This window comes from Phaethon aethereus, assembly GCF_964289735.1.
Source record: "Phaethon aethereus genome assembly, chromosome: Z".
Taxonomy (NCBI): domain Eukaryota; kingdom Metazoa; phylum Chordata; class Aves; order Phaethontiformes; family Phaethontidae; genus Phaethon; species Phaethon aethereus.
In genome coordinates this window covers 47,334,774-47,357,066 of record NC_138577.1, presented here as the reverse complement: position 1 = coordinate 47,357,066, position 22,293 = coordinate 47,334,774, and the positions used below count along the sequence as shown (strand labels likewise).

General features: G+C 42.0%; 1 protein-coding gene across 1 annotated transcript in view; it reads right to left on the bottom strand.

Annotated features, from left to right (window-relative positions):
* Positions 1-22,293, bottom strand: part of DAPK1 (death associated protein kinase 1) — a 93,233-nt gene that overhangs the window by 43,139 nt on the left and 27,801 nt on the right. The window contains exon 2 of the mRNA XM_082013647.1: positions 5,632-5,853. Within this exon, the coding sequence (XP_081869773.1) occupies positions 5,632-5,853 (222 nt within the window). The remainder of the gene's footprint in view (positions 1-5,631; positions 5,854-22,293) is intronic.

Here is a 22,293-nt window from a genome sequence, read left to right as displayed (position 1 = left end):
ATGCCATGTTGATCACACTGCATTATAATTAATGATTATCTAAGGATTTCTGATGAGGTTAACAAAACCCAAAACCTAAGCCCAAATCCCTTGTTTGAAGGAACTTAACGTAGTAAGCTTAAGCTTACAAGGTTTAATTTACCTTGCTTAAATTCTGAAACAACATAAACTAGTAAAGTTAAAGAAGAATTCCAGAATGAATTTATTCCATTTTTTAAAGCAGATGCGATTTGATAAATTATCTGAAATCTTCTCTAATGCAAAATTTCTTCTGTCAACTTGAAACGAACTGTTTTCCCAAAGGATTCTGTAGTCAAATGTCTCTTCTATGACTCCTTGCATTATTTTGAAACAGAAGTTGTCAGTCCAAGATGACTGAAATATTGCTACTTCTGTTTTATTTAAGGTTAAGGGGTTTTACATCCACTTCATTTCACAACCTTTATAAACTGTGCAGTTACCAACCCACTCTTCAGAAGTACAAAGCGTACCAAATATTTCGAAATAGCAGAACGGGGCTGCTGGCTCATTATGTTGCCTACCCACTAAACAACACTGTACTTAGTTTTTTCTTTATCTAGGTACCAGGAAAAATAAAGGCATGTAATGGCATCACTACGCCTTGTCGTTTTCATCTGTCCAGCATGCTACTTTTCATGAACTGCCATGAAATCCTCTTCAGTGCGCCTAAATTCTTTACTATGTTGAACAAGCAGCACTGGCCTCAGAATGACCTGACAGAGGAACATCAGCACTAAAACCAGGACTAAGATTTAATCAGTTAAGTACCATTGAGAGGGAGACTTGAACACTCCTGTGAATGTTTCATACACCCAAACACAGCCGGTATTTAAGTTTCCATCACTGAAGTTCCCTAAGTGCCCAGAGTCTGGATAACGCACATGGTTACCAACACTTTGGCCCATCAGAGTTCCTTAGTATTTTGATCCTGCCCAAGACATTGAAATGTAACATCAGGAGAGCATTCAGGGTTAGCATACGAGAGGGACAGTTGTTTTAATCGCATGCTTTTGCTCAGGGACTGCAGAGCCCAGAAGCCAAGTGCTCACCCTCCGAGATGCACTCAGTGTGTTGCAGAGTCACACTGGCTCTAGCTCCTTTCTTTTCAGCCCTGTCAAGCCTTCATTCTTACCTGCCTACAAGTCCCCAACAGGTGCATCTATCTGTGTGCCTGCAATTCAGGATTTTGAAGTCAAAGGTGGCACACCTACAAATTGGCACTGCAGAGCTTGCTTACCTGCTGTTACATACCAGTAAGCACTAAAGATTCCATCCTCCTCTCAAAATTCAGGACAAAGCCACTTGAGAACAACTTTCTTATGGCTTACAGGTAAAATTAGCAAAAACCTCAGAGCTATTTCTATCAAAAGACAACTAAAAATTACAGAAACTCTGTGCAGACCTCAACCTTCTCTGGAAGCTAAGCTATTATAAATGTAACAAGTTAATTTAACTCCCCAATAAGATAAAAGAGGAATTTAAAGAGTTCATGGTTATTTGCTCTCTTTACTCTTCAATGAGCAGCTCATGACAACACCAGGATTTTTATACATAGATCTATCATCTTCTCCTTGTTCTGTTCTGTTTTGGTTAACATTATGAAGGTACCAGTAAGGTAGCAACTCTCTCGAGCCACTGGGATGCACAGGACTAAATTTTAAAGAAAGTATACTGGAACTAACTTTAAAAAAAAACATAAACCCTAGTATTTAATGCACAATCACTTTCAAGTTAATGTCATTCCTCTCCTCCTGAGCTTTCAAAAATTTCTTTTTCCTTTTTTTAATTTTAAAAACATATTAATTACTCAGAATTATGCTGCAAGAGCTAACGGTCTACAATTAAGATTTCTAGTTCAGAAATCAAAGTATATTTTTTGCAGAGAAGAGTATGAATACCTAACTCCATCAATAGCTTCCCAATGAAAAGAGTCAGCTACTGCTATCAAGTTATTTTAGAAGACAAGATTATCTGCCTTTCTTTTGAGCATTGTAAGGAACTACTACATAATTTAGGATAAGGGTATTTATCCTTTGCTGTTGCACTGGGAAACCATAACCAAGGTCCTACAAATGCACCACACACTAAGTATATTTTGTAGATCTCCAGTCTAAATGAAGAAATAAAAAAGTGTAAGGAAAAACAAAACAGAAGAGACACAGATTATGCATCCAAAGCCAGCAAAAGGGAAACCAAGTAAGTGCAAAATGTGCTTGAGGAAAGAAAATAATTATCACTGCACAGCAGAGGCATTTGTGCTTTCCAGTCTGTGAAGTCTGATAAAGTGATGTCTTCAGCACAGCTCACTGGAAATAGCTTGGTATTGCTAACATGTAACACGGGCTAGTTGCTGCAGATGGATAGAAAAAAAGTACTATAAAATTCTAATTCAATTATTTGACAGCAGAAAAAAAAAGAAAACTATTACAGTTTTAAGTTAGATGAGGAAGAGACAGTGTCTTCCAGTTCGTATGTAATATGCACAGTATTCCTTGCAAGAAGATGAAAGAGTCCACAAAGTGGGAATTTCAAAGGTTGTTTCCAAATCAAGGAGACACTTGCCACTAAGCAAGAGCTAGAAATATGAAAAAAATGCATGATTTCTTTAAATATACCAGAAGACTGTAATAAAGTAAGGCTCTTCACGGATATCTCATGCTTGTGTGTGACTGATGAATCTTCTAAGGAAGCATTTGATTTTAAAAGTTAAATTACAAAATTAATTGTGAAATTTTTTTGTAGGTCAGTTTCCTGACATACGGCAGTTGAGAGAAAAACCTGCAAACACCTACATGGATGGAGTTTTTGATATGCACCTCTGTTTTGCATTCAGTGTTGCGAGGACCTTGTCACTGCAATAATTAACTAACCGTTCACTTATTTCTGCACACAAATCACCACCTTGAATACTTTGCTGGGTGACGTAGTATTTGCTGCAATGGAATGAACTGCAAACTTCTGCAGTCAGTCGCTCACCTTTGAGAAACAGCTAATTGATAGCGCAGAAAAATGTTTAGGAGGCTGCACGCAATACTGCCAACCTCTTGCTGAACCAGGAGATAAAGACCAATAGAGAACAGGCAACAGATGCTGTTGCCCTGAGACTGTGCACATTAACATCTGGCAGCCACCAAAAGGGCAGCTGCAGTGTCTTGACATCTGTGGGCTGCAGCTTCTACCAAGAACAGAAACCAGAGATGCTTTCCCTCACCACTGCTTGTGTTACTACACTTGCTTATTACGGCAAAAATCAGTGGTTCTTCTGCATTTTTGTTTTGTTATGAATTTATCATACATAGCTGGAACGTTGATTTTTAGCTTCTTTCTGAATTCTAGAAAACTTAAGTTACACAAAAACCTGTGTGGTATATTGTCTCATCTTGCAGTCATAAAGGAACACAATTCCCAGGAAAAATGCTATGTTCCAATCAGAATGGGAAAATGGATTCTGAGGACAGCAACACAGGTTATTTCATGAGCTTTCAGCTTTATTTCTGTTTGTTTGAAACTGTTCTGTAAGAACCAAGAATGTCAGGGGAGTAAGTCCCTATGCAAAATGTGAATATTAGAACATTAGAAGAAAGGGATTACATATTTAAGTGTCTAAGCATGCGATTAAAATGACAATCTTTTGCCTTTTCAATATACATAATATCATGGTCATTTTGAAACTCACAAAACTTTACAGCAATTAGTACATTCAGTTTACAAAGGGATGAAAAAGATTTACAAAGATGACACTAATGTGTCATCTTTTCCTATTCGACCCTCTAACTAAATAAATGCACTACCTTTGTGATACACTAAATAGTACGTCAACTGGAAAAACTCAGCAGCTTGCAAAAGGGAAAAAAAAAGTCTTCAACTGAAACTATATGGGGATTGTTAACTAGGCAAAACAATTAGCTAAACTGCAATGCAGTTAGATAAATTGCAATGCAGTTTTTTGCAATGCAGGTTTGCTGAGCTTTGCACTATCAAGATTATGAAATATTAACACATCTACCCAGAAGCAGTATCTGCTTCCATTCAATGAACGTTACTGGGTACACACAGACAACGCAGCAACCTTGCTGCCAAAAGAGTTCCTACCCCATGTAGAAAAGGGGGGGGAATGGAATGGCCCTGTTCCTCCCACCATTGTCCATCGTTACCAAGTCTTCCTCAGAGCTTTCAAGTCCAGACACCGGCCTGATTTCATCTGGACAGATGACAGAGTAGAAAGAAAGCACTGCAGAAGCAGTGACAGACTGCCAGCAAGGTTATAGACAGGAAGAACGTGAGAGCTCGTATCAAGTGTGGAGAGGAAAAAGCATCACACTAATTCTGCTGTGTATTCAAGACACATTCGAAGAGTTCGGAACAAAAACCAGGAGGAGATATTCTGACAGGAATATAAGGAAGTTCTGTTTCATACAGGATGATAATTTAGCTTTTCTAAAAAAATACTTGCTTCAGTTACCCAAGGCTGACAAACTAGTGCAAGTGTATACACTTTTGAAACTGAAAAACAACCCAGGCTACAAGTGTTACAGTAAACCATCACATGCTGGACCACAAATGTAAAAGTACACTCTAACATAACAAAGCAGTATCATGCATGTATAGACCATAGAAAAGATGAGACTCCAAAACCTGGTTCCCAGTTTTCTTTTTATATCTACACATCTGTTACTGAGAGCATACAACACTGCAGTATCTTTACAAGGTAAGTGGAAACATCGTTTACCAAAGCTAGGAAACAGGAAGGCATAACCTACATAAGAAAAATCACCCAAACAGCCAAGGAAAAGACGCAAGTGCTGCCCAAGATTCTGGTACCAAATCATTTGCTTGCACGAAGTACTTATTCTAAAGTACATTTAACTGATACAGAGAACGTATGGCAATAATGCAGTGTCAGGCATGCAAACTATGTAAAAACACGCACACCCCACCAGCAGACACTGCCAAAACGTAAGGGGTGAGTAACGCTTCTCAACTTTCAATCTCTGAGGAACTTGAAGCCAGACTTGAAACAATGCAGAAGTATTCTCTGCTGACATATTTATCTCAATCCACTAGCAATAACCTTGGATGAAAAATGAGAACTAAAACAAGGATATGAAAGTTCAGTTTACATTTAAACAGGAGAGAACCAGGAAAATTCTGTTCTCTGTTATGTGGGTTAAAAAAAAAGAGAAAAAGCATTCAGTGATGCTACTTTCCACCAACATAAAACACAGTAAAATTTGCTAAAATAACCTCCACTTAGAATGTGTATTTCTCCCTGCTCTTATCTTCAAATCTGTTTGTTTAGCTCCAGGCTATTTTTCTGGATCCGTAATATCAACAATGATTAAAGTAACAAAGCAGAAAAAATTTCTAAATATGCTGTTTGTTTTTTTTTTTACCCTTTGTAGTGCATTTACAGTGCAAAATATGTATAAAAATCAAGAAGCTAAAATTCTGAGTTAAAAACAGAGAATTCTCAGGCTACTACCTATCTTCTTTTGGGGTGGTAATGAGCATCTATTAAATCACTGCAATTCTCAGAGAAAGTGTCTTAATTTTTGAAAACAAACAAACAAATCTTATGTTACTCCTCCCCAAGTCTCCAGAGCTACTTACAGTTCCAGAATAAGAATGACATCTGTTTTGTTCTCATAAACATCATGCAGCGTGATCACATTAGGATGTCGAATCTCTTTTAGTATGCCGACTTCTCGCTCAATATCTTCCCGGCTCACTCCACGCCGGCTGGATTTCGTTCTCCGTTTCTTGATGAATTTTGCCGCAAACTGCTGACCAGTGCTTTTCTCACGGCATTTTTTCACTACAGCAAACTGACCACTAAAAAAAAAAAAAAAGAAAAAAAGAAAAAAAAAGGGGGGAAATGAAGAAGAGTGTTTGGTTCAAGGAAGCTTATAGTTAAGAGTAGCCTCTGTTTACTATGGTGGGGGAAAACAGCTGGACCTCTGAATTACTAACTTGACTGAAGTACATTACTGTTTTTTATGCAATCTACAATAACACCTAAAAAACACCCTAGAGGAGGCAGAAAAGATAGGTTAAGATACTGCTTTTAAATCCCACAAACACACACACACACATTTCAGCAGACCTGTAAGTAAAAGATAACACCTGTGTTAGACCACTGGATTTTTGACAAACATGCATCAGGGATTACAGGGGAACAGTAATGTGTTCTGGTTTTCTCCTTCCATATGCATGCTTAGAATAATTTTTTTTTGTTCTGCAAGAGGGACAGTCCGTAGTTTCTTTCAATCCATATGATCTGTCAATATTCTATCCTTTATTCTCTCCTCAAGTTTGTTTTTTTTTATAAGTTTTTAAAACAATACTGGGTTTCAGGACACTGCTTTGCTTTTTAGTTTTAAAAGCACAGACTAAATACAGTAATATAAAGAATTACAGTTATTGTACCATCTTGTTAACTAGGAAGAGTTTGAAGGTGAGAAAAGTACTGAAGCACTAAGGAACAAAAACCTGTGATTGTGTTACAAACCAGAAGAAACTCCAGGAAGCTGCTGACTCCAGCACGTTACCGTTGATGTATAAGCCTGTTGCTGCTAGATATACACACCGATTCAGAACGGAAATCTCCTGGAATCCAATGCCGAGTTAAAGCAAGAACAGGATTTCTAATACAGCTGAGTCTTCCTTTTAAGTTTTCTTAAATCTCTTGCTGAGGATTCTCTATCAATTCTGTTCTCAGTTTATTTCACTGTACGAAGAATTCACAGAATTACAGAACGACACCAATGAGAAAATTTTCTGAAGCTACCCTACCCTGTTAACTAAGAAATGGGGTCCCCTAGACTTGGAACAGCGGTCAAATCAAAGCTAAGCCAAGTAGTCTTGACGATCCACACAGCGATGTAACATGTAGGCATATATAATTCCAAGAGCACCTGGAAGAGAAGCTAACCTGCATTAATAGTTAATTAATTAAAACTGACAGCGATATCTCTAGGAAGATGTATCACCCACAAAAAGGGCATCACATAATGAAAAAGTGCCAAGCGGGAATCACTCAAAGTTACACATCTCTCATGCATGAACTCAACACACAATACTCCTCTCTATTACTGGAGAATGAACATGTGCCAAATATGCCGAAAAAGTAATTAAGCAATTAAGTAATGCATGACAGATAGAAAATAGAAGATGATAACGGATCAGCAACAGTCTTATGCAATAAATGAAGATAATAAAATGCTGTAAGGGAAAAATCACACTCATGATTTTTTAATTTCGAGCGCTGATCAGCTGAGAATACTTTATGCTGCTGGGTCACCACTGCCACCATTACTATGCTGACCCCATACAGAACCGTGAGTGACAAACTGTCTTGAACTGGGACATGCGGTTGGTCAAGGGTAAATGACTGTCACCTGCAGAAGGCAAGACAGAGATGGATCCTCTCCTATGAACTCCTAGAAAGGGATTCTAGAGTAGCCATCACCAGCTGGGAAGCTTTTGAATGCAGCCACAGGCAGTGGGAGAAGTAAACTTTGAAAGAAGCAATCACCAGTCCTCTAAGTTTTGAGGTTTGGTTTTATTTCAATGTTATGATCACCATTCAAGTTTCATTCTTCATTATTTCATGAAATCAGTTTATGAATTTGTGAGATGACTTTATACTGCATAAAAAAAATCCTTGCCTTAAATTCTGACCCCCCTCCAAATTCTGCACAAAGTTATCAAGGGCCAGGTTCACCAGACAGGGCCCAACACGTTATTATTACAAACACACCATATCCTCTTCCCCATTACACGCAGGCTGGAAGACCTGCTTTGCTTGCCTAAACTTGGTCAGCTAGTGCTATCTGAAATGTTTAAAATTTAAAAAAAATTAAAAATATTACCAGAAGACCAATGCATTGTTTAAAACCACATGACTTCATAGACTGGTCCCATCCACAGTTTATTAGAATGTCAGGCTCCAGAAATCTTTGACATTGCTCAAGACTGCAAGAAAGTTATCAACTAACGGGTATTTATAACTGGTGCCAGTTATACACCAAATAACTTTCTTATTGTTGCTGTTGTGGTGTTCAGCACATAACCCCACAATTAGCTGTTTGTTATTAAACGCTGTACATGCAGATCATACTTAAACTGCAATCAAAGGGGCTATTTCATGCCTGGGATCCCTAAGACACACCATTTTACAACTTTCTCAACTCCTGTTTTAAAAGCAGAGGAGAGTTGTAAATCAAAGGGTATTTACTGAGCTGCAATCCATAAAACTGCAGCGACAAGCTGTTTTAAGTCAGTTCTGTACGGGCTAACACATTTATATCCAGTAATATTCTCCCACAGATCCTACAGTTTCAGATCCAGCATTCATTCATACAGTGTCTTCAAAGCCCGAAAAGCCCTTTAATTTTTTAAATTCCCTTGCTTTTGTAGGCTTGATTTGAAGTGGGTGGGGTCCAAAATGATTGCTATTTCAGGAGACAATTACACTGAAAAAAAAATATAGAAGTAAATCGCAAACTCACACTTAATTATGTATCTGACATAATTTTTTTTCCACATGGCAGAATCAGGTTGAACAGCAAAGCAAGATGACAGCTTGATGTAAGAACAAATACTTCTCCTAATAACAGTAATTTGTTTTATGACCTTGTAATTCTTACTCAATCATCTGTTAATTACTATGTTAAATCCACTCTTCTTGGGACACTTGGCATGATATCTCTACATCCAGTGGTTTTTCAGACTTGCTTCAGAACAAGTACTTATCCCACTACCTAATCATTACATTTCTCCATCTTTTTTACATCATAAGATGACACGTGCTGCCTTTTAATATATATATATAATCAAAAATTATGCAGAGAGGTGATGGATTCTATACTCCACCCTTTTTTGGTCGTGGCTTAGCGGGATCACAAAACAACTACTCATTAGCACGAATTATGGACAGTTTTAAGTACAGAGACATATGTTTTAGAGTCAAAGATAAAAAAGTATTTTCATTTTTTTCCAGAAGAACGATCACTATGATTAAGAGTGACAGACACTCCCAGGTCCCTCCCCACTCCCAGCCTTCTGCACCAGGTCTTCCCAGCTAGCTCCTCCTGCAAGCAGTGAAACTCTTGTCCCAAGAACCCCTCTGGAAGAGGTCCGAGCTGGACACAGAGATGCTCAAGTAACCCCCAGGGACCAATTTTCTAGTATTTATTGCCACAATAGGGCAAGCATGGGGGGATTCTTCATGATGAGCACTGCATTCAAAAGAAAAAGTTTAATGGGAGCAGAGGCGTGTGTTATGTTGACATCAGAGTAATACGATGTCTTGGTATGTTTCTGACATTTAGGCACTTTTTTTATGATATTCACTACTCAACTGTGAAAATGTGGTATATTAAGATCCAGTTGCTTTTACTATTTGTTTGACTGCCTTCCTTTTTAAAATTATAGTAACCAAACTCAAAAAGACTTACATAATACTATTAGCCCATGAAAAAAACCTGCAACTCAACCACAGAGCCATTTGTTTTCCCCAACAAAACAGTTATTAGCAGACTGCAGACACCATTGTCTTTCCTTGGCTATCTGCAGCAGGGAAAGCCAACTGAGCATGTGATTGCCACCCCAGTAGCACCTCAGCTTCATCAGTCACCACTGCCACCCGTGTACTGCTGCCAGTCATCAGGGGCATCTGAGCTGCTTCTGCTAATAAGGCTAGCTCTCACAACACTCTCCGGTGAGGCAGCAGTACCTGAGTCTTTTCCAAAAGAAAGGAAGACTTCTCCACAAACTGTAAGGCCTAATAGCTGCATTAAGTCCCACTCCACCTTCTAAATCAAGCAAAACAACATTTTCAGTTCAGCTCCAATGCCAAATTGGAAGCAATCTCTTCCCCCTCTTCACGGTCTTGCAAAAGACGGTAAACTTTCTGAGGCACCTGAAAGCCTCTCGTGTGTGTTTAATGCTTACAGTACTGCAGCTGAGAGTCACTACAGCACAGAGCATTACACTTACCCCATCGAGGAGATACGCTATTATCAGCATCAGCAGGGTGGGGTAAGCCATGGCTACCAGCTTAACAGAGCGCTCCAAGCAGATGCGACTGGGAAGTGGTTAGTGTTTCATGTGTACCATGCCCAAAAGACAACCTGCTTCATGGAATAGCTGCTTTAGTACTAGCTACCAGCATTGCACCTGCAAGGAGAAATCTCCATTGATCGTGAAGATAAAGAAACTGGGACAAGGCATCCTGCCAGGCAGAGTTTCTCTAGGTGTGCACGCACACCCTTTCTTTTCCCCGCAGAGGCCATGTTAGGGAGCATAAGGACCACTTCCCCAAATCATGTTTTTAATTTTGCAGCCAACCAACAAGTAGAGGCAGATAGGGAATGAATGCAGGACTGACTGATAAGCTTGTACCATATTTGTTTAGGCTGTGGAAGTCGGAAATACTTGTACGGTGCTCACTCATTTTTGTTCTCCTTCCCCTGCCCTGCAATGTTTAAATCTCTAGCACAGACGCTGAGAATGCCAGAAGTATTGTTTAGCTGCAAGCCCTCAAAGTACTGGAGAGCTTTGAAAAGAAATGGCAAACACCACAAAGATGAGAACATCGCAGAACAGCTGTATCTGAAGGACACATGGACCCTGGATAGATGATTAGACTATTTAAAAAAAAGTTTTTGATTTAAAAAAACAATTTTGACCTAAGTAACAAGTTTACACTTCAAATACTGATACAGGCACACATGTCTCAGTTTGACAGTGGAGCTGTCTGCTTTGTGTCCATGGTGGAGAAATGCATTTTCATGGTGTACAGTGAGTGTAAGGAGCAGCACTGAAAGTACCTGACCACTCAGTAACATGAAGGAACAGCACCTAATTACTCTGATTAATTTCTAAATAGGAGAAAGAGCTGCAAGCACCTGAAGGCTATTGATCACTGTAAACAGGTATCAGCTGCACAGAACACTTATAGGAAAGGGCACACTGGCCATAGCACAATAGAAGTAGTAACTCTGGGAGACGTGAAGAAAGCAGTACTGAAGAAAAGAGGCAAAAGAGGACTTAAAAGTGACAAAGCATTGCAGCTAAAGAGAAAATACTCCTCAAACGCTGTATGAGTGACTAAGCAGGAGAATAAGCCATCTGAAATTTGACAGTGCGCCACAGAGATCATTGTTAGGACCAGTCTTTTACAACTATTACTAATATAGAAAAGCAAATACAAGGACTTAATTAAACTTTACCATGAAACTATAAATAGTAGAGTGCCGCAAGTAGAAAGGCAGAACATTACACGTTACGCAATTGTGCAATACATTTCCAACATGTATGGAGTTTAAATCAAGTTGCAATTTATACCCATCAGTAAAACGCATGCTGATACACTTTCCTTAGAAATATTTTGGAAAAGCAGCAAAGCCAAAATGAGCAAGGACGGGGAAGCAGAGCGGAAAATCAGACAGATTTATAAGGCAAAGACAAACAAATGTACTGACAACTGGTATTTCCTACCTTTCGAGTTCCTTGTTATGCATAGATGCATTGGTTTTGTTTTGGCTGGGATGGAGTTAATTTTCTTCCTAATAGCTGGTAGATAGTGCTGTGTTTTGGATTTAATATGAGAATAATGTTGATAACAAACTGATGTTTTTAGTTTTTGCTAAGCAGTTCTTGAAGTTATTTTACCAAAACATCTGAAGTATAAAAAGCACTTCTTCCCTTATGTAATATTTTAAGCAACCCCCCCAACTTTCAAATATTCTATATTATTACTCTATGAAATACTTCCAGTTAGAAAGAACACTGCATTATCAGATACCATTTTTTTGTCTGTATAAATCAACTGAAACCTCTGCAGTACTAGCTATGCAAATACAGTTTCACAGTGTTACTGTAAATTTATTAATGAAATTAACAGAAAAAGAAACACTCTGATAGTATCTATAACAGATGGTATCACAAGATAAAGCAGTCAGAATTGGAGGTTTCAAACACTGTAAGAAGCCACTGGGCTAAGCTAACTTTTTAAACATATCCATAGACTAAACTACCTACCAAACCTTTGTGTAACTGAAGTCAGGTTGTAGGATGGACCAGAAAGTGAAGAATCACAGAAGTAGCGAATTTGTCCAGTCTGTTTTCTCCAGCATTTTATAAGTTCATGCCTCTTATTTTTGTGGTTTGATTGTTTTAAAAGCAACTCATCATGCATTTCAGCAATGTATTTACCTCCTGCAGAAATCCTCTTGTGCTGCCAGCTTCAGCACATTACACTGATGAAACTGGAGGTCTCTGTTGCTCTGCAATTTCATTAGGCTGCTAACGGACTTCTCCAGATTTTTACTAAGCTGACAGAAAAGTGATTTTTCAGTCTCACCACTGTTTTCTTAGAAACCCAGAGGAGCCACCAGTCCTAAGGGAGGATGTAACAGCATGATGAAGAACTTATGAAAAAAATCTATGACAGAGCACAAGAAAGACACCACGTTGTTACTGCTTATTATTATTTATGTGCTTGACATTGCTCAATGACATACACTGAGTCACATATGAAAAATTTTAGAGGAATAATTACACGAGATGATGGGGGGGAAGACAGAGAGAGATGGAAATACTGCTTCTTTGTCATGTATGTGTATCCAGTACTGAATAGAAGACTATGCTACAAAGTGGCTTCATGATACCGTTTTATCACAGTATTATATCACTTTCTGGGCCACACATTTGAAAAGACAAGACATCTTACAATACAATACAATTACAATACATCAAGGCTCACTTGGCAGACCGTTACCCATGTACAGATTCAGTCAAGATCGCATCTCACTGAGCACAGCTCCCCAGAATAGTAATTACTCTTAAGCACGAGCAGATTAATCAGATGGCTCTGGCTGGCTCAGAGAAAAGGGGATAAAGAGAGCGAGCTAGATTTGGAACATTTTTAGCATATTGCACCCACATGTTAAAAGTCAGAACAAGCACACACCAGTGTTCCCATGGCCCTTCCTCAACACCCTCACCTAAGGGAGAGGGCTGATCTGCTTGGGATAGTCTCATTCTACTCAGAAAACTATGACAAAGTTTTTCCAGCATAGTTAATGCCAAACAAGTTAAACTGTTGGAGCGTGCATGCATGCACACACCTGTGCATACATTTGCTGAGCTGAAAAGCACTTATTAACTAATACATTCCATCATGGAGAAATGATGGAAAGTGGATCCTATATATCAGCAATTTGACAGTAAACTTCAACTGCAGATGACTGAAAAACTGTTCATATTTAGAAACAATAAATGTAGGAAAAAAAAGTAATCTTGTGATGATTAGGCTTAATTTTGTGCAGTGGAACAAAGGAAGAGCTAAAAAAAAATCCAGCTCTTTTCCTCCTGTTTACATGCAATACATGTAAATGATTTCACCCACTCTCTGTGTACGTATAAATATGTCAGCATCTCTCTATACATCACGACAAGAGCACTGCAAAAACGGGATAGAAAAATAAAATACGACTGCATCGTATTTTGTTTGTAGTTTATGTTACACACACTATACTGTGCAGTAAATAGATATTCAATACATTCTACCTTTGTAAACGGTAACTGAGTTACTGTCCTTGAAAAGGGTTTTAATTAGAAACATACCACCTTGAAAAAGAAATTAAGAGAGTCAAAAAGCCTGCAACATTTGCATCCCGCTGATGTACTTTGCCTGAAGGCCAATGCATAGCCCTTGCCAAGTATGGCTGCTACGTAACCAAATCAGAGCACAGTCCACTCTTTTATCCACGGAGAGCACCTTTGCATCTCCCCCCTTTAAGGATGTCTTCCTGTCAAGTCAGGGCTCTAAAATGAAAGGGATTTCAGCGTGCAGAATTTGTTCTGACTGAGTGTCATCAGATCTCCCCACGAAGCTGCAAATACATTGTCTCTGTGCCATTCCTGACCTCAAAGTGGGGAGAAGAGTGGAAGGAATTACGAAAAGCAAAGTTAGAGATGTTTTATTGTGTGACTCAATGTGAAAACAGTCATGAAAACACTTGAAAAAAATTAGCAGCGTAGGTTCCATTTGAAACGGAGGTCATTTGTACCTTCCTTATGCAGTCCACCTCCTTGATATTTAATTAGATGTGACTGAACTGTAGTTTACTTCACCACTTTAAAAGGGATGTTTAGATAAGTACTTGAGTCACGATGCATCACACATTACAGTACAGGAAAAAGAGAATGGTGTTCAAGAACATTTTAATTACCCAAAATAAAGGCAAAGTTATTAAATCATAACCAAGCGTTAAACCAGAAACATATATAGCAAATCTAATATGAACAAATCACATGAAGAACATCACCTCTGAGGACTTCATCTGCATTGTCTCTAAAGATGCTATTGGTCTTAGCTCAAAATAATGAGGAAGAAGAATACGTGAGTTATAGTGAAGAATGGAAGGCTCTATACAAACCTTTGTCTTTTGTATATACAATACTTCAACAAATATTTATTATCTAAACAGATTGCCACACAAAGCATGTGATTGTGAGACACAGTCAAGGCTTACCAAGGCATTTCACCATTAACGAAGTTTTCCTAGGACTTTAAATAAGAGTTGACATCTGTAAACTCAAATTGGCAGATAACAACTCAATAGTGTAACAGAAATTACAGTAAGTCCTTCAAAAGCTGCCTGCTCAGAAGAAAATGCTCTGCAAGAAAGATGCATCTTAAAGCTTCTGCACAGTCCTTAAGCTTAGCCTCTGAAGCTGCCTAAGTTGTGTGTTTCTGTATACTACATTATTTAGTCTTAAATTCAGTTTAACATTTTTATTGATTTTTCATCTTTCTTAAGGGAAAGAAAAATTTCCTATGACTCAATTTCTCTCAATTTAGATAACTGTAAAATGAAATTAACTTCTATTTTCCCAGATTGCCTTCAAATTTCTTATGGTGTTATAATTTTCTTTTTCATAGACAATAAAAGAGGGATTTATACAATTCAGATGCAAAGTAAGTGAAAAAAATCCACACACTAAATCACTACTTTATAATCGAGACATGACGCAGAACAACCCCATACAAAACGTTCTGTAAATGTAAGACTTAATACTGATGTATACTTTAGAAGATTTAAGCATTCACACAGAAGTCTTCAAGCTATTTATCTGGGTAGTATTTCTCTTTTCAGCACTGATACAACAGAATCCTTTTGGGAAGCACTTGAAGATTCCTAGAAATAGCCCCCATCTGTTAAATGCAATACTGCATCTGCTTTCCAGTGAAGAACTTTGAATAAAAGGTTTAATTGCTTTAAATGTACAGCTGCAACTATCTCACGAGTTTACTCCACCTCCTGATTAGAAATAATGGCAGGGGCAACAAAAGTGACAAGTCCAAGATTTAAGAGAGTTTGGAGCATGGCACCTCTTACTACTCACTCTCCTTTCCCTTCTTCCACCCCAGTCATTAATTGATTTCCTGGTTACAATACATCTGATAAACGAGGCTTGCTGTCATCAGATGTCCCACTGTGGCAACGTGATGAGACACTGTGCAAATGTGCACCATTCATTTTGCTGTATTGCTAGTAGCCTTTCTTGGTCAAAGTTTTGCAACACAAATCAAACACGGCTTGTCTGCCTTCTGCCTTCTTTGAAACACTCATTTTTGAATAAGCTACATGGTTTCACAGGCTGTTTATCGCTGGTGTTTACCACCTTCAGCCCTCTTCATCCCATTCACTGAGCTCTTAATATAATTGAAAGGTTTCCTCCTCATTATTTTCACAACTGTCAGCCTAGACTTTATTTATTTTCCTTGCTAAGCGCTCTTAATTCCAAATTTTTATGATCTCCACCTTCGCCTCCAACCTCAGTACTCTCGAGGTACCCCTCCTGTACCTTGCTAGATCTAGGCATTTAAGCCATGGTGTCCAAAACTCGGAAAAATTATGAATCCTTCCTCACTCCTTCCAACTCCTCTCTCTTTTTTACTGCTTTTCCCTGCAGTAAAACACACTCACCTGACCCCAGTGGTATGGCCAGGTACTCTGATTTCTTCCTGAGGCACAATTGGAAGCCACCGAGGCGAAGGGCTACGGAGCGAAGGATCGCGCCGGGGGAGCCTTCCCGAGGCGGCCAAACCGCGAAGGCGGCAGCACAGGGAGCGAGAGAGTGCCCCAGCTTCCCCCCGCGACCCCCGGCCGGCGGAGCGGGCTCCTAACGAGCGGCAGCTCTGACTCAGCATGGGCGGGGCCCAGGGCGGCGGCGGCCAAAGCCCCTCGCCTACAAGAGCAGCGCCCGGGAGCGCGAGCGACCCGGAGCGTGGCGAACAGGGCGGGCAAACAGGGCGTGGCACGTCAGGAGGGCGTAGCGCGGCAGTTCGCGCGGGCAGGGCGTGCAGGGAAGGCGTGCGGGCGGGGTACAGTACAAGTGGCCATCGTCCTCCCAGAGGAGGCGCAGCCATGGTCGCCACTCGGCTGAAAACCGGGGCCAGAAAGACTGTGGCGACACAGACGGAGCTCCCGCTCAGGCACGTGGCTGTCCAAGTATCCGGCTGCAAAGAGCGCCTGAGCCTGTCGGTTGTCCCAGAGACCGATGGGGACGCTACCTGCGTGCGGTGCGACCAGGTCAGCGACCTGCTCAGCCTGGTGGCAGAGCTGAAAGAGGAAGGGGAGAGGCTGAGGAGCATTAGGGAGTGTGAGAGGGAGATAGATTGGTGGAGCCACTCCCTGGCGGCCCTGAGGCAGGGGCAGCTGGTGGAGGCTCCACAAGCAGCAGGAGATCCCCTGCCCTCTTGCTGCCGGGCAGAAGGAGAGGACCTAAGAGATGAGGGGGAATGGAAGCAGGTCCCTCCTCGGAGAGGTCGGCGAATTCCCTCCCGGCCTCCCTCACCGTCCCAGCTGCCCTTACACAACAGGTATGGGGCTCTGGAACATGAGGGACAGGAACATGAGGACCCTGATGAAGGTCCATCCGAGGGGGTGCCTAGGGTGTGTCAACCAGCCCCACGCATCAAGACGTCCTTAGTTAAGAAAAAGAGGAGGGTGATTGTTGTAGGTGACTCCCTCCTAAGGGGTACAGAGGGCCCAATATGTCGACCAGACCCAACTCACAGGGAAGTCTGCTGCCTCCCTGGGGCCTGGGTGAAAGACATCACCAGAAAACTCCCTGGTCTGGTTCGGCCCACTGATTACTACCCGCTGTTGGTCATGCAGGTTGGCAACGATGAGGTTGCGCTAAGAAGCCCGAAGGCAGTCAAAAAGGACTTGAGAGCGCTGGGGCGACTGGTCAATGGAGCGGGAGCACAGGTAGTGTTTTCGTCAATCCCTTCAGTGACGGGGAAGAACGCTGAAAGGAACAGGAAAGCACACCTGATCAACACGTGGCTCAGGGGCTGGTGCCGTCGTCAAAATTTTGGGTTTTTTGACCACGGGGCGGTTTACACGGCACCAGGTCTCCTCGCAAATGATGGAGTGCAACTGACGCCGAGGGGAAAAAGGATTCTTGCTCATGAGCTGGCAGGCCTCATTGAGAGGGCTTTAAACTAGAATTGGAGGGGGGAGGGGCTAAAACCGGGCTCACTAGAGTTGAACCTGGGGGTAGGTTCAACGTGCCAGAGTTGAAATCTATAGCCCGGCTCAGGTGCATCTACACCAATGCACGCAGCATGGGCACCAAACAGGAGGAGCTGGAAGCCATTGTGCAGCGCGACAGCTATGACGTAGTTGCCATCACAGAAACATGGTGGGATGCTTCTCATGACTGGAGTGCTGCAATGGATGGCTATAAGCTCTTCCGAAGGGATAGAATGGGAAGGAGAGGCGGTGGGGTGGCTCTGTATGTTAGGGAGTGTTTTGATTGCATAGAAATCGAAGATTGTGAAGACCAAGTAGAGTGCTTGTGGGTAAGGATGAGGGGGAAGGCCAATGAGGCAGACATCCTGCTGGGAGTCTGTTACAGGCCACCCAACCAGGATGAAGAGACGGATGAGACATTCTATAAGCGACTGGCGGAGGTCTCGCATTCGCTGGCCCTTGTTCTTGTGGGGGACTTCAACCTACCGGACATCTGCTGGAAGTATAACACGGCAGAGAGGAAACAGTCTAGGAGGTTCCTGGAGTGTGTGGAGGATAACTTCCTGATGCAGCTGGTGAGTGAGCCCACCAGGGGAGGTGCCTTGCTGGACCTGCTGTTTACAGAGAAGGACTGGTGAGAGATGTGGTGGTCGGAGGCCATCTTGGGCTTAGCGACCATGACATGATAGAATTCTCAGTTGTGAGTGAAGTAAGGAGACGACTCAGCAAAACTGCTATCATGGACTTCCAGAGGGCAGACTTTGGCCTGTTCAGGTCACTGGTTGAGAGAGTCCCTTGGGAGACAGTCCTGAAGGACAAAGGGGTCCAGGAAGGCTGGACAGTCTTCAAGAAGGAAATCTTAAAGGCGCAGGAGCAGGCGGTCCCCATGTGCTGTAAGAAGAGCTGGCGGGGAAGGCGACCGGCCTGGCTGAACAGGGAGATTTTGCTGGGACTCAGGGAAAAGAGGAGAGTTTATCACCTCTGGAAGAAGGGGAAGGCAACTCATGAAGAGTACAAAGATCTCGTTAGGTCAAGCAGGGACAAAATTAGAAAGGCAAAAGCCCAGCTAGAGCTCAGTCTGGCCACAGTCGTAAAGGATAATAAAAAATGTTTTTACAAATACATTAACAACAAAAAGAGAGGCAAGGAGAATCTCCATCCCCTACTGGATATGGCGGGGAACATTGTCTCCAAGGACGAGGACAAGGCTGAGGTACTTAATGCCTTCTTCGCCTCAGTCTTTAATAGCCACTGCAGGTATCCACAGGATATTCAGCCCCCTGAGCTGGAAGACGGGGATGGAGAGCACAATGTACTCCTCATAATCCAGGAGGAAGCAGTCAAGGACATGCTAAGCCACCTGGACACCCACAAGTCTATGGGGCCTGATGGGATCCACCCGAGAGTACTGAGAGAGCTGGCGGAGGAGCTTGCCAAGCCACTCTCCATCGTTTATCAGCAGTCCTGGTTAACAGGGGAGGTCCCAGAAGACTGGAGGCTTGCCAATGTGACGCCCGTCTACAAGAAAGGCCGGAAGGAGGATCCTGGGAACTACAGGCCTGTCAGCCTGACCTCTGTTCCAGGGAAGATTATGGAGCGGTTGGTTTTGAGAGTGCTCACAGGGCATCTGCAGAACAGCCAAAGGATCAGGCCCAGCCAGCATGGGTTCATGAAAGGCAGGTCCTGCTTGACCAACCTGATCTCCTTCTATGACCAGGTGACCCGCCTAGTGGATGAGGGAAAGGCTGTGGATGTTGTCTACCTGGACTTTAGTAAAGCCTTTGACAGCGTCTCCCACAGCATTCTCCTGGAGAAACTGGTGGCTCGAGGCTTAGACGGGTTTACTCTTCGCTGGGTGAGGAACTGGCTGGATGGCCGAGCCCAGAGAGTTGTGGTGAATGGCGTTAAATCCGGCTGGCGGCCGGTCACGAGTGGTGTTCCCCAGGGCTCGGTTCTGGGACCAGTCTTGTTCAATATCTTTACCAATGACCTGGATGAGGGAATTGAGTGCTCCCTCAGTAAGTTTGCAGATGACACCAAGCTGAGTGGGAGTGTTGATCTGCTGGAGGGTAGGAGGGCTCTGCAGAGGGACCTGGACAGGCTGGATCGATGGGCAGAGGCCAACTGTATGAGGTTTAATAAGGCCAAGTGCCGGGTCCTGCACTTTGGCCACAACAACCCCATGCAATGCTACAGGCTTGGGGAGGAGTGGCTGGAGAGCAGCCCGGCGGAAAGGGACCTGGGGGTGCTGGTTGACAGCCGGCTGAACATGAGCCGGCAGTGTGCCCAGGTGGCCAAGAAGGCCAACAGCGTCCTGGCCTGTATCAGGAATAGTGTGGCCAGCAGGAGCAGGGAAGTGATTGTGCCCCTGTACTCGGCACTGGTGAGGCCGCACCTTGAATCCTGTGTTCAGTTTTGGGCCCCTCACTACAAGAAGGATGTTGAGGTGCTGGAGCGTGTCCAGAGAAGGGCAACGAAGCTGGTGAGGGGTCTGGAGCACATGTCTTATGAGGAGCGGCTGAGGGAACTGGGGTTGTTTAGTCTGGAGAAGAGGAGGCTGAGGGGAGACCTTATCACTCTCTACAACTACCTGAAAGGGGGTTGTGGCGATGAGGGTGTTGGTCTCTTCTCCCAAGTAACTAGTGATAGGACAAGAGGAAATGGCCTCAAGTTGCGCCAGGGGAGGTTTAGATTGGATATTAGGAAAAATTTCTTCACTGAGAGGGTGGTCAGGCATTGGAACAGGCTGCCCAGGGAGGTGGTGGAGTCGCCATCCCTGGAAGTGTTCAAAAAACGTGTGGATGTGGCACTTCAGGACATGGTTTAGGGGACATGGTGGTTTTGGATTAATGGTTGGACTTGATGATCTTAAAGGTCCTTTCCAACCTAGTGATTCTGTGATTCTGTGAATTAAAGAAATCATAGAATCACAGAATAGCTTGGGTTGGAAAGGACCTCTAAAGGTCATCTAGTCCAACCCCCCTGCAGTGAGCAGGGACAATGAATCGGTACTCCCCACAAAGTCTCTCCTAGGAGAGATGTCCTTCTCCAAATCACCCTCTTGCTCCATATACTATGCCCTGAGCACAACACTTGGTTTCCTTCCAACTTGCCTAGCTTACCTTCACAATAAAATGGCAAAGCACACCAAATAAATATACCTGGGAACAAAACCCAAACAAACCACCCTGACAATTTTGCCTCCTGTCTGGATTAAACAGAGTGCTGCACCCCAAACATGGCATTCACACTTTCTCAGCACCTTCAACACTCAGTAGAGCTTATTTATTACACAGAGAGACACAACTAGTCAGAACCTATTAAGTTCTCAACTATGGATGTATAAAACAGGTGGACTTAGAGCATGTTCAAGTTAAAACACACAGTCTTAAACTATTTTTTTACTATAATCTAAATAAAGGAACAAACAGTAAACTGTAAATTAATAATTTAAAGCTTCTTCATACCTCATATTAAAAAAATTAAAATCTACTACTTTGAAAGTTATTTACGCTCTTTTGTTTAGATAGCTGAATAATACTTCTAACAAGTGTTTTAAGGAATAAATAAAAAATTAAAACATATATGCACAGAGCCTAAATTTAACTTAACAGCTAAGTGGCAGATGGCACATCACGTGATTACCCATCAATCTGCAGCACTGGCAAAAGGATTAATCTACAAATCCTGCTGCATAGCCAGCATCAATACAGAAAGTATCTGCCTTCCCCCAACCCCGCCAAATTCTCCCCTCTTCCTTATCCCACATGCACAAAAAAAAGAATTCTGTTCCTTAGGCAATGGTATTTCAGTAGGAAATTCTTGGACATTTACCTATCCATTTGCTTTTGGGCCCAGGCCAGTCCATTTTTAAGTACTGCCCCATTTAAAGTGCAAACCATCTGAATTTCCTGTATTTGCCAAGATGCTTCACTTCCAGGAACTCTGTTATGCATTAAGTTTCACATTTCTCTTCTAATTCCAACCACTACTCCTCCAAAGAAGTAAACAATATCTACTGGTTTGCTTCAGGTTTAGCTCCTTTCTCTCCCACTCCCAATAATTCTAAGTGTTGGTATCAACAGTCTCATCCTAACTGAACTGAATGGAACAATTATCCAAAACCAAAAGCAAATTAATTCCTCTTTGGCTTACTGCATATAGCTCTTAACTTGCAGCATCTAATTGTTTTTAAAAGTTACTCCAAAGACAGATAGGGCTGGGACATTTGTATGCTCTCCAATCTGAGCGCACAGTACAGATTCAATAGCTGGAGGAAGGGAGGAAGGGGAGGGAGAAGACAGGGACAAGCTTTTTTTTTTTTTTAAAAACCATTTCTACCCAAGCCTCTGTAACTCTCTAACACATAACTCTTCAATCCCCTTCTGTCCAGAGAAAACAGAGCAACTCAATCTATACATTTTTATGTTGAAATATGCTGAACTGAAGATTGCTGCTCTTTTTTACTTTGGTATTGGTTTTGTTTAACATGGAAATATTTCATTTTAGGACTCCGTGCTGCAACAACAATCACAGTGTACTCGTGAAAGTAATGGATGAAAACCACTGGTGCCAAAACCAGCCACTTCGCTCCCTTCATTAAAAACAGAGTGTTCTCTTCCTTTGGTAGGATTTGAAAGTGCTGTTGTACAGCACTAGAGAGATGGCAAATTTGGAGCACGACTGCTGAATAATTACAAGGGCTCAGGTTAAGCAT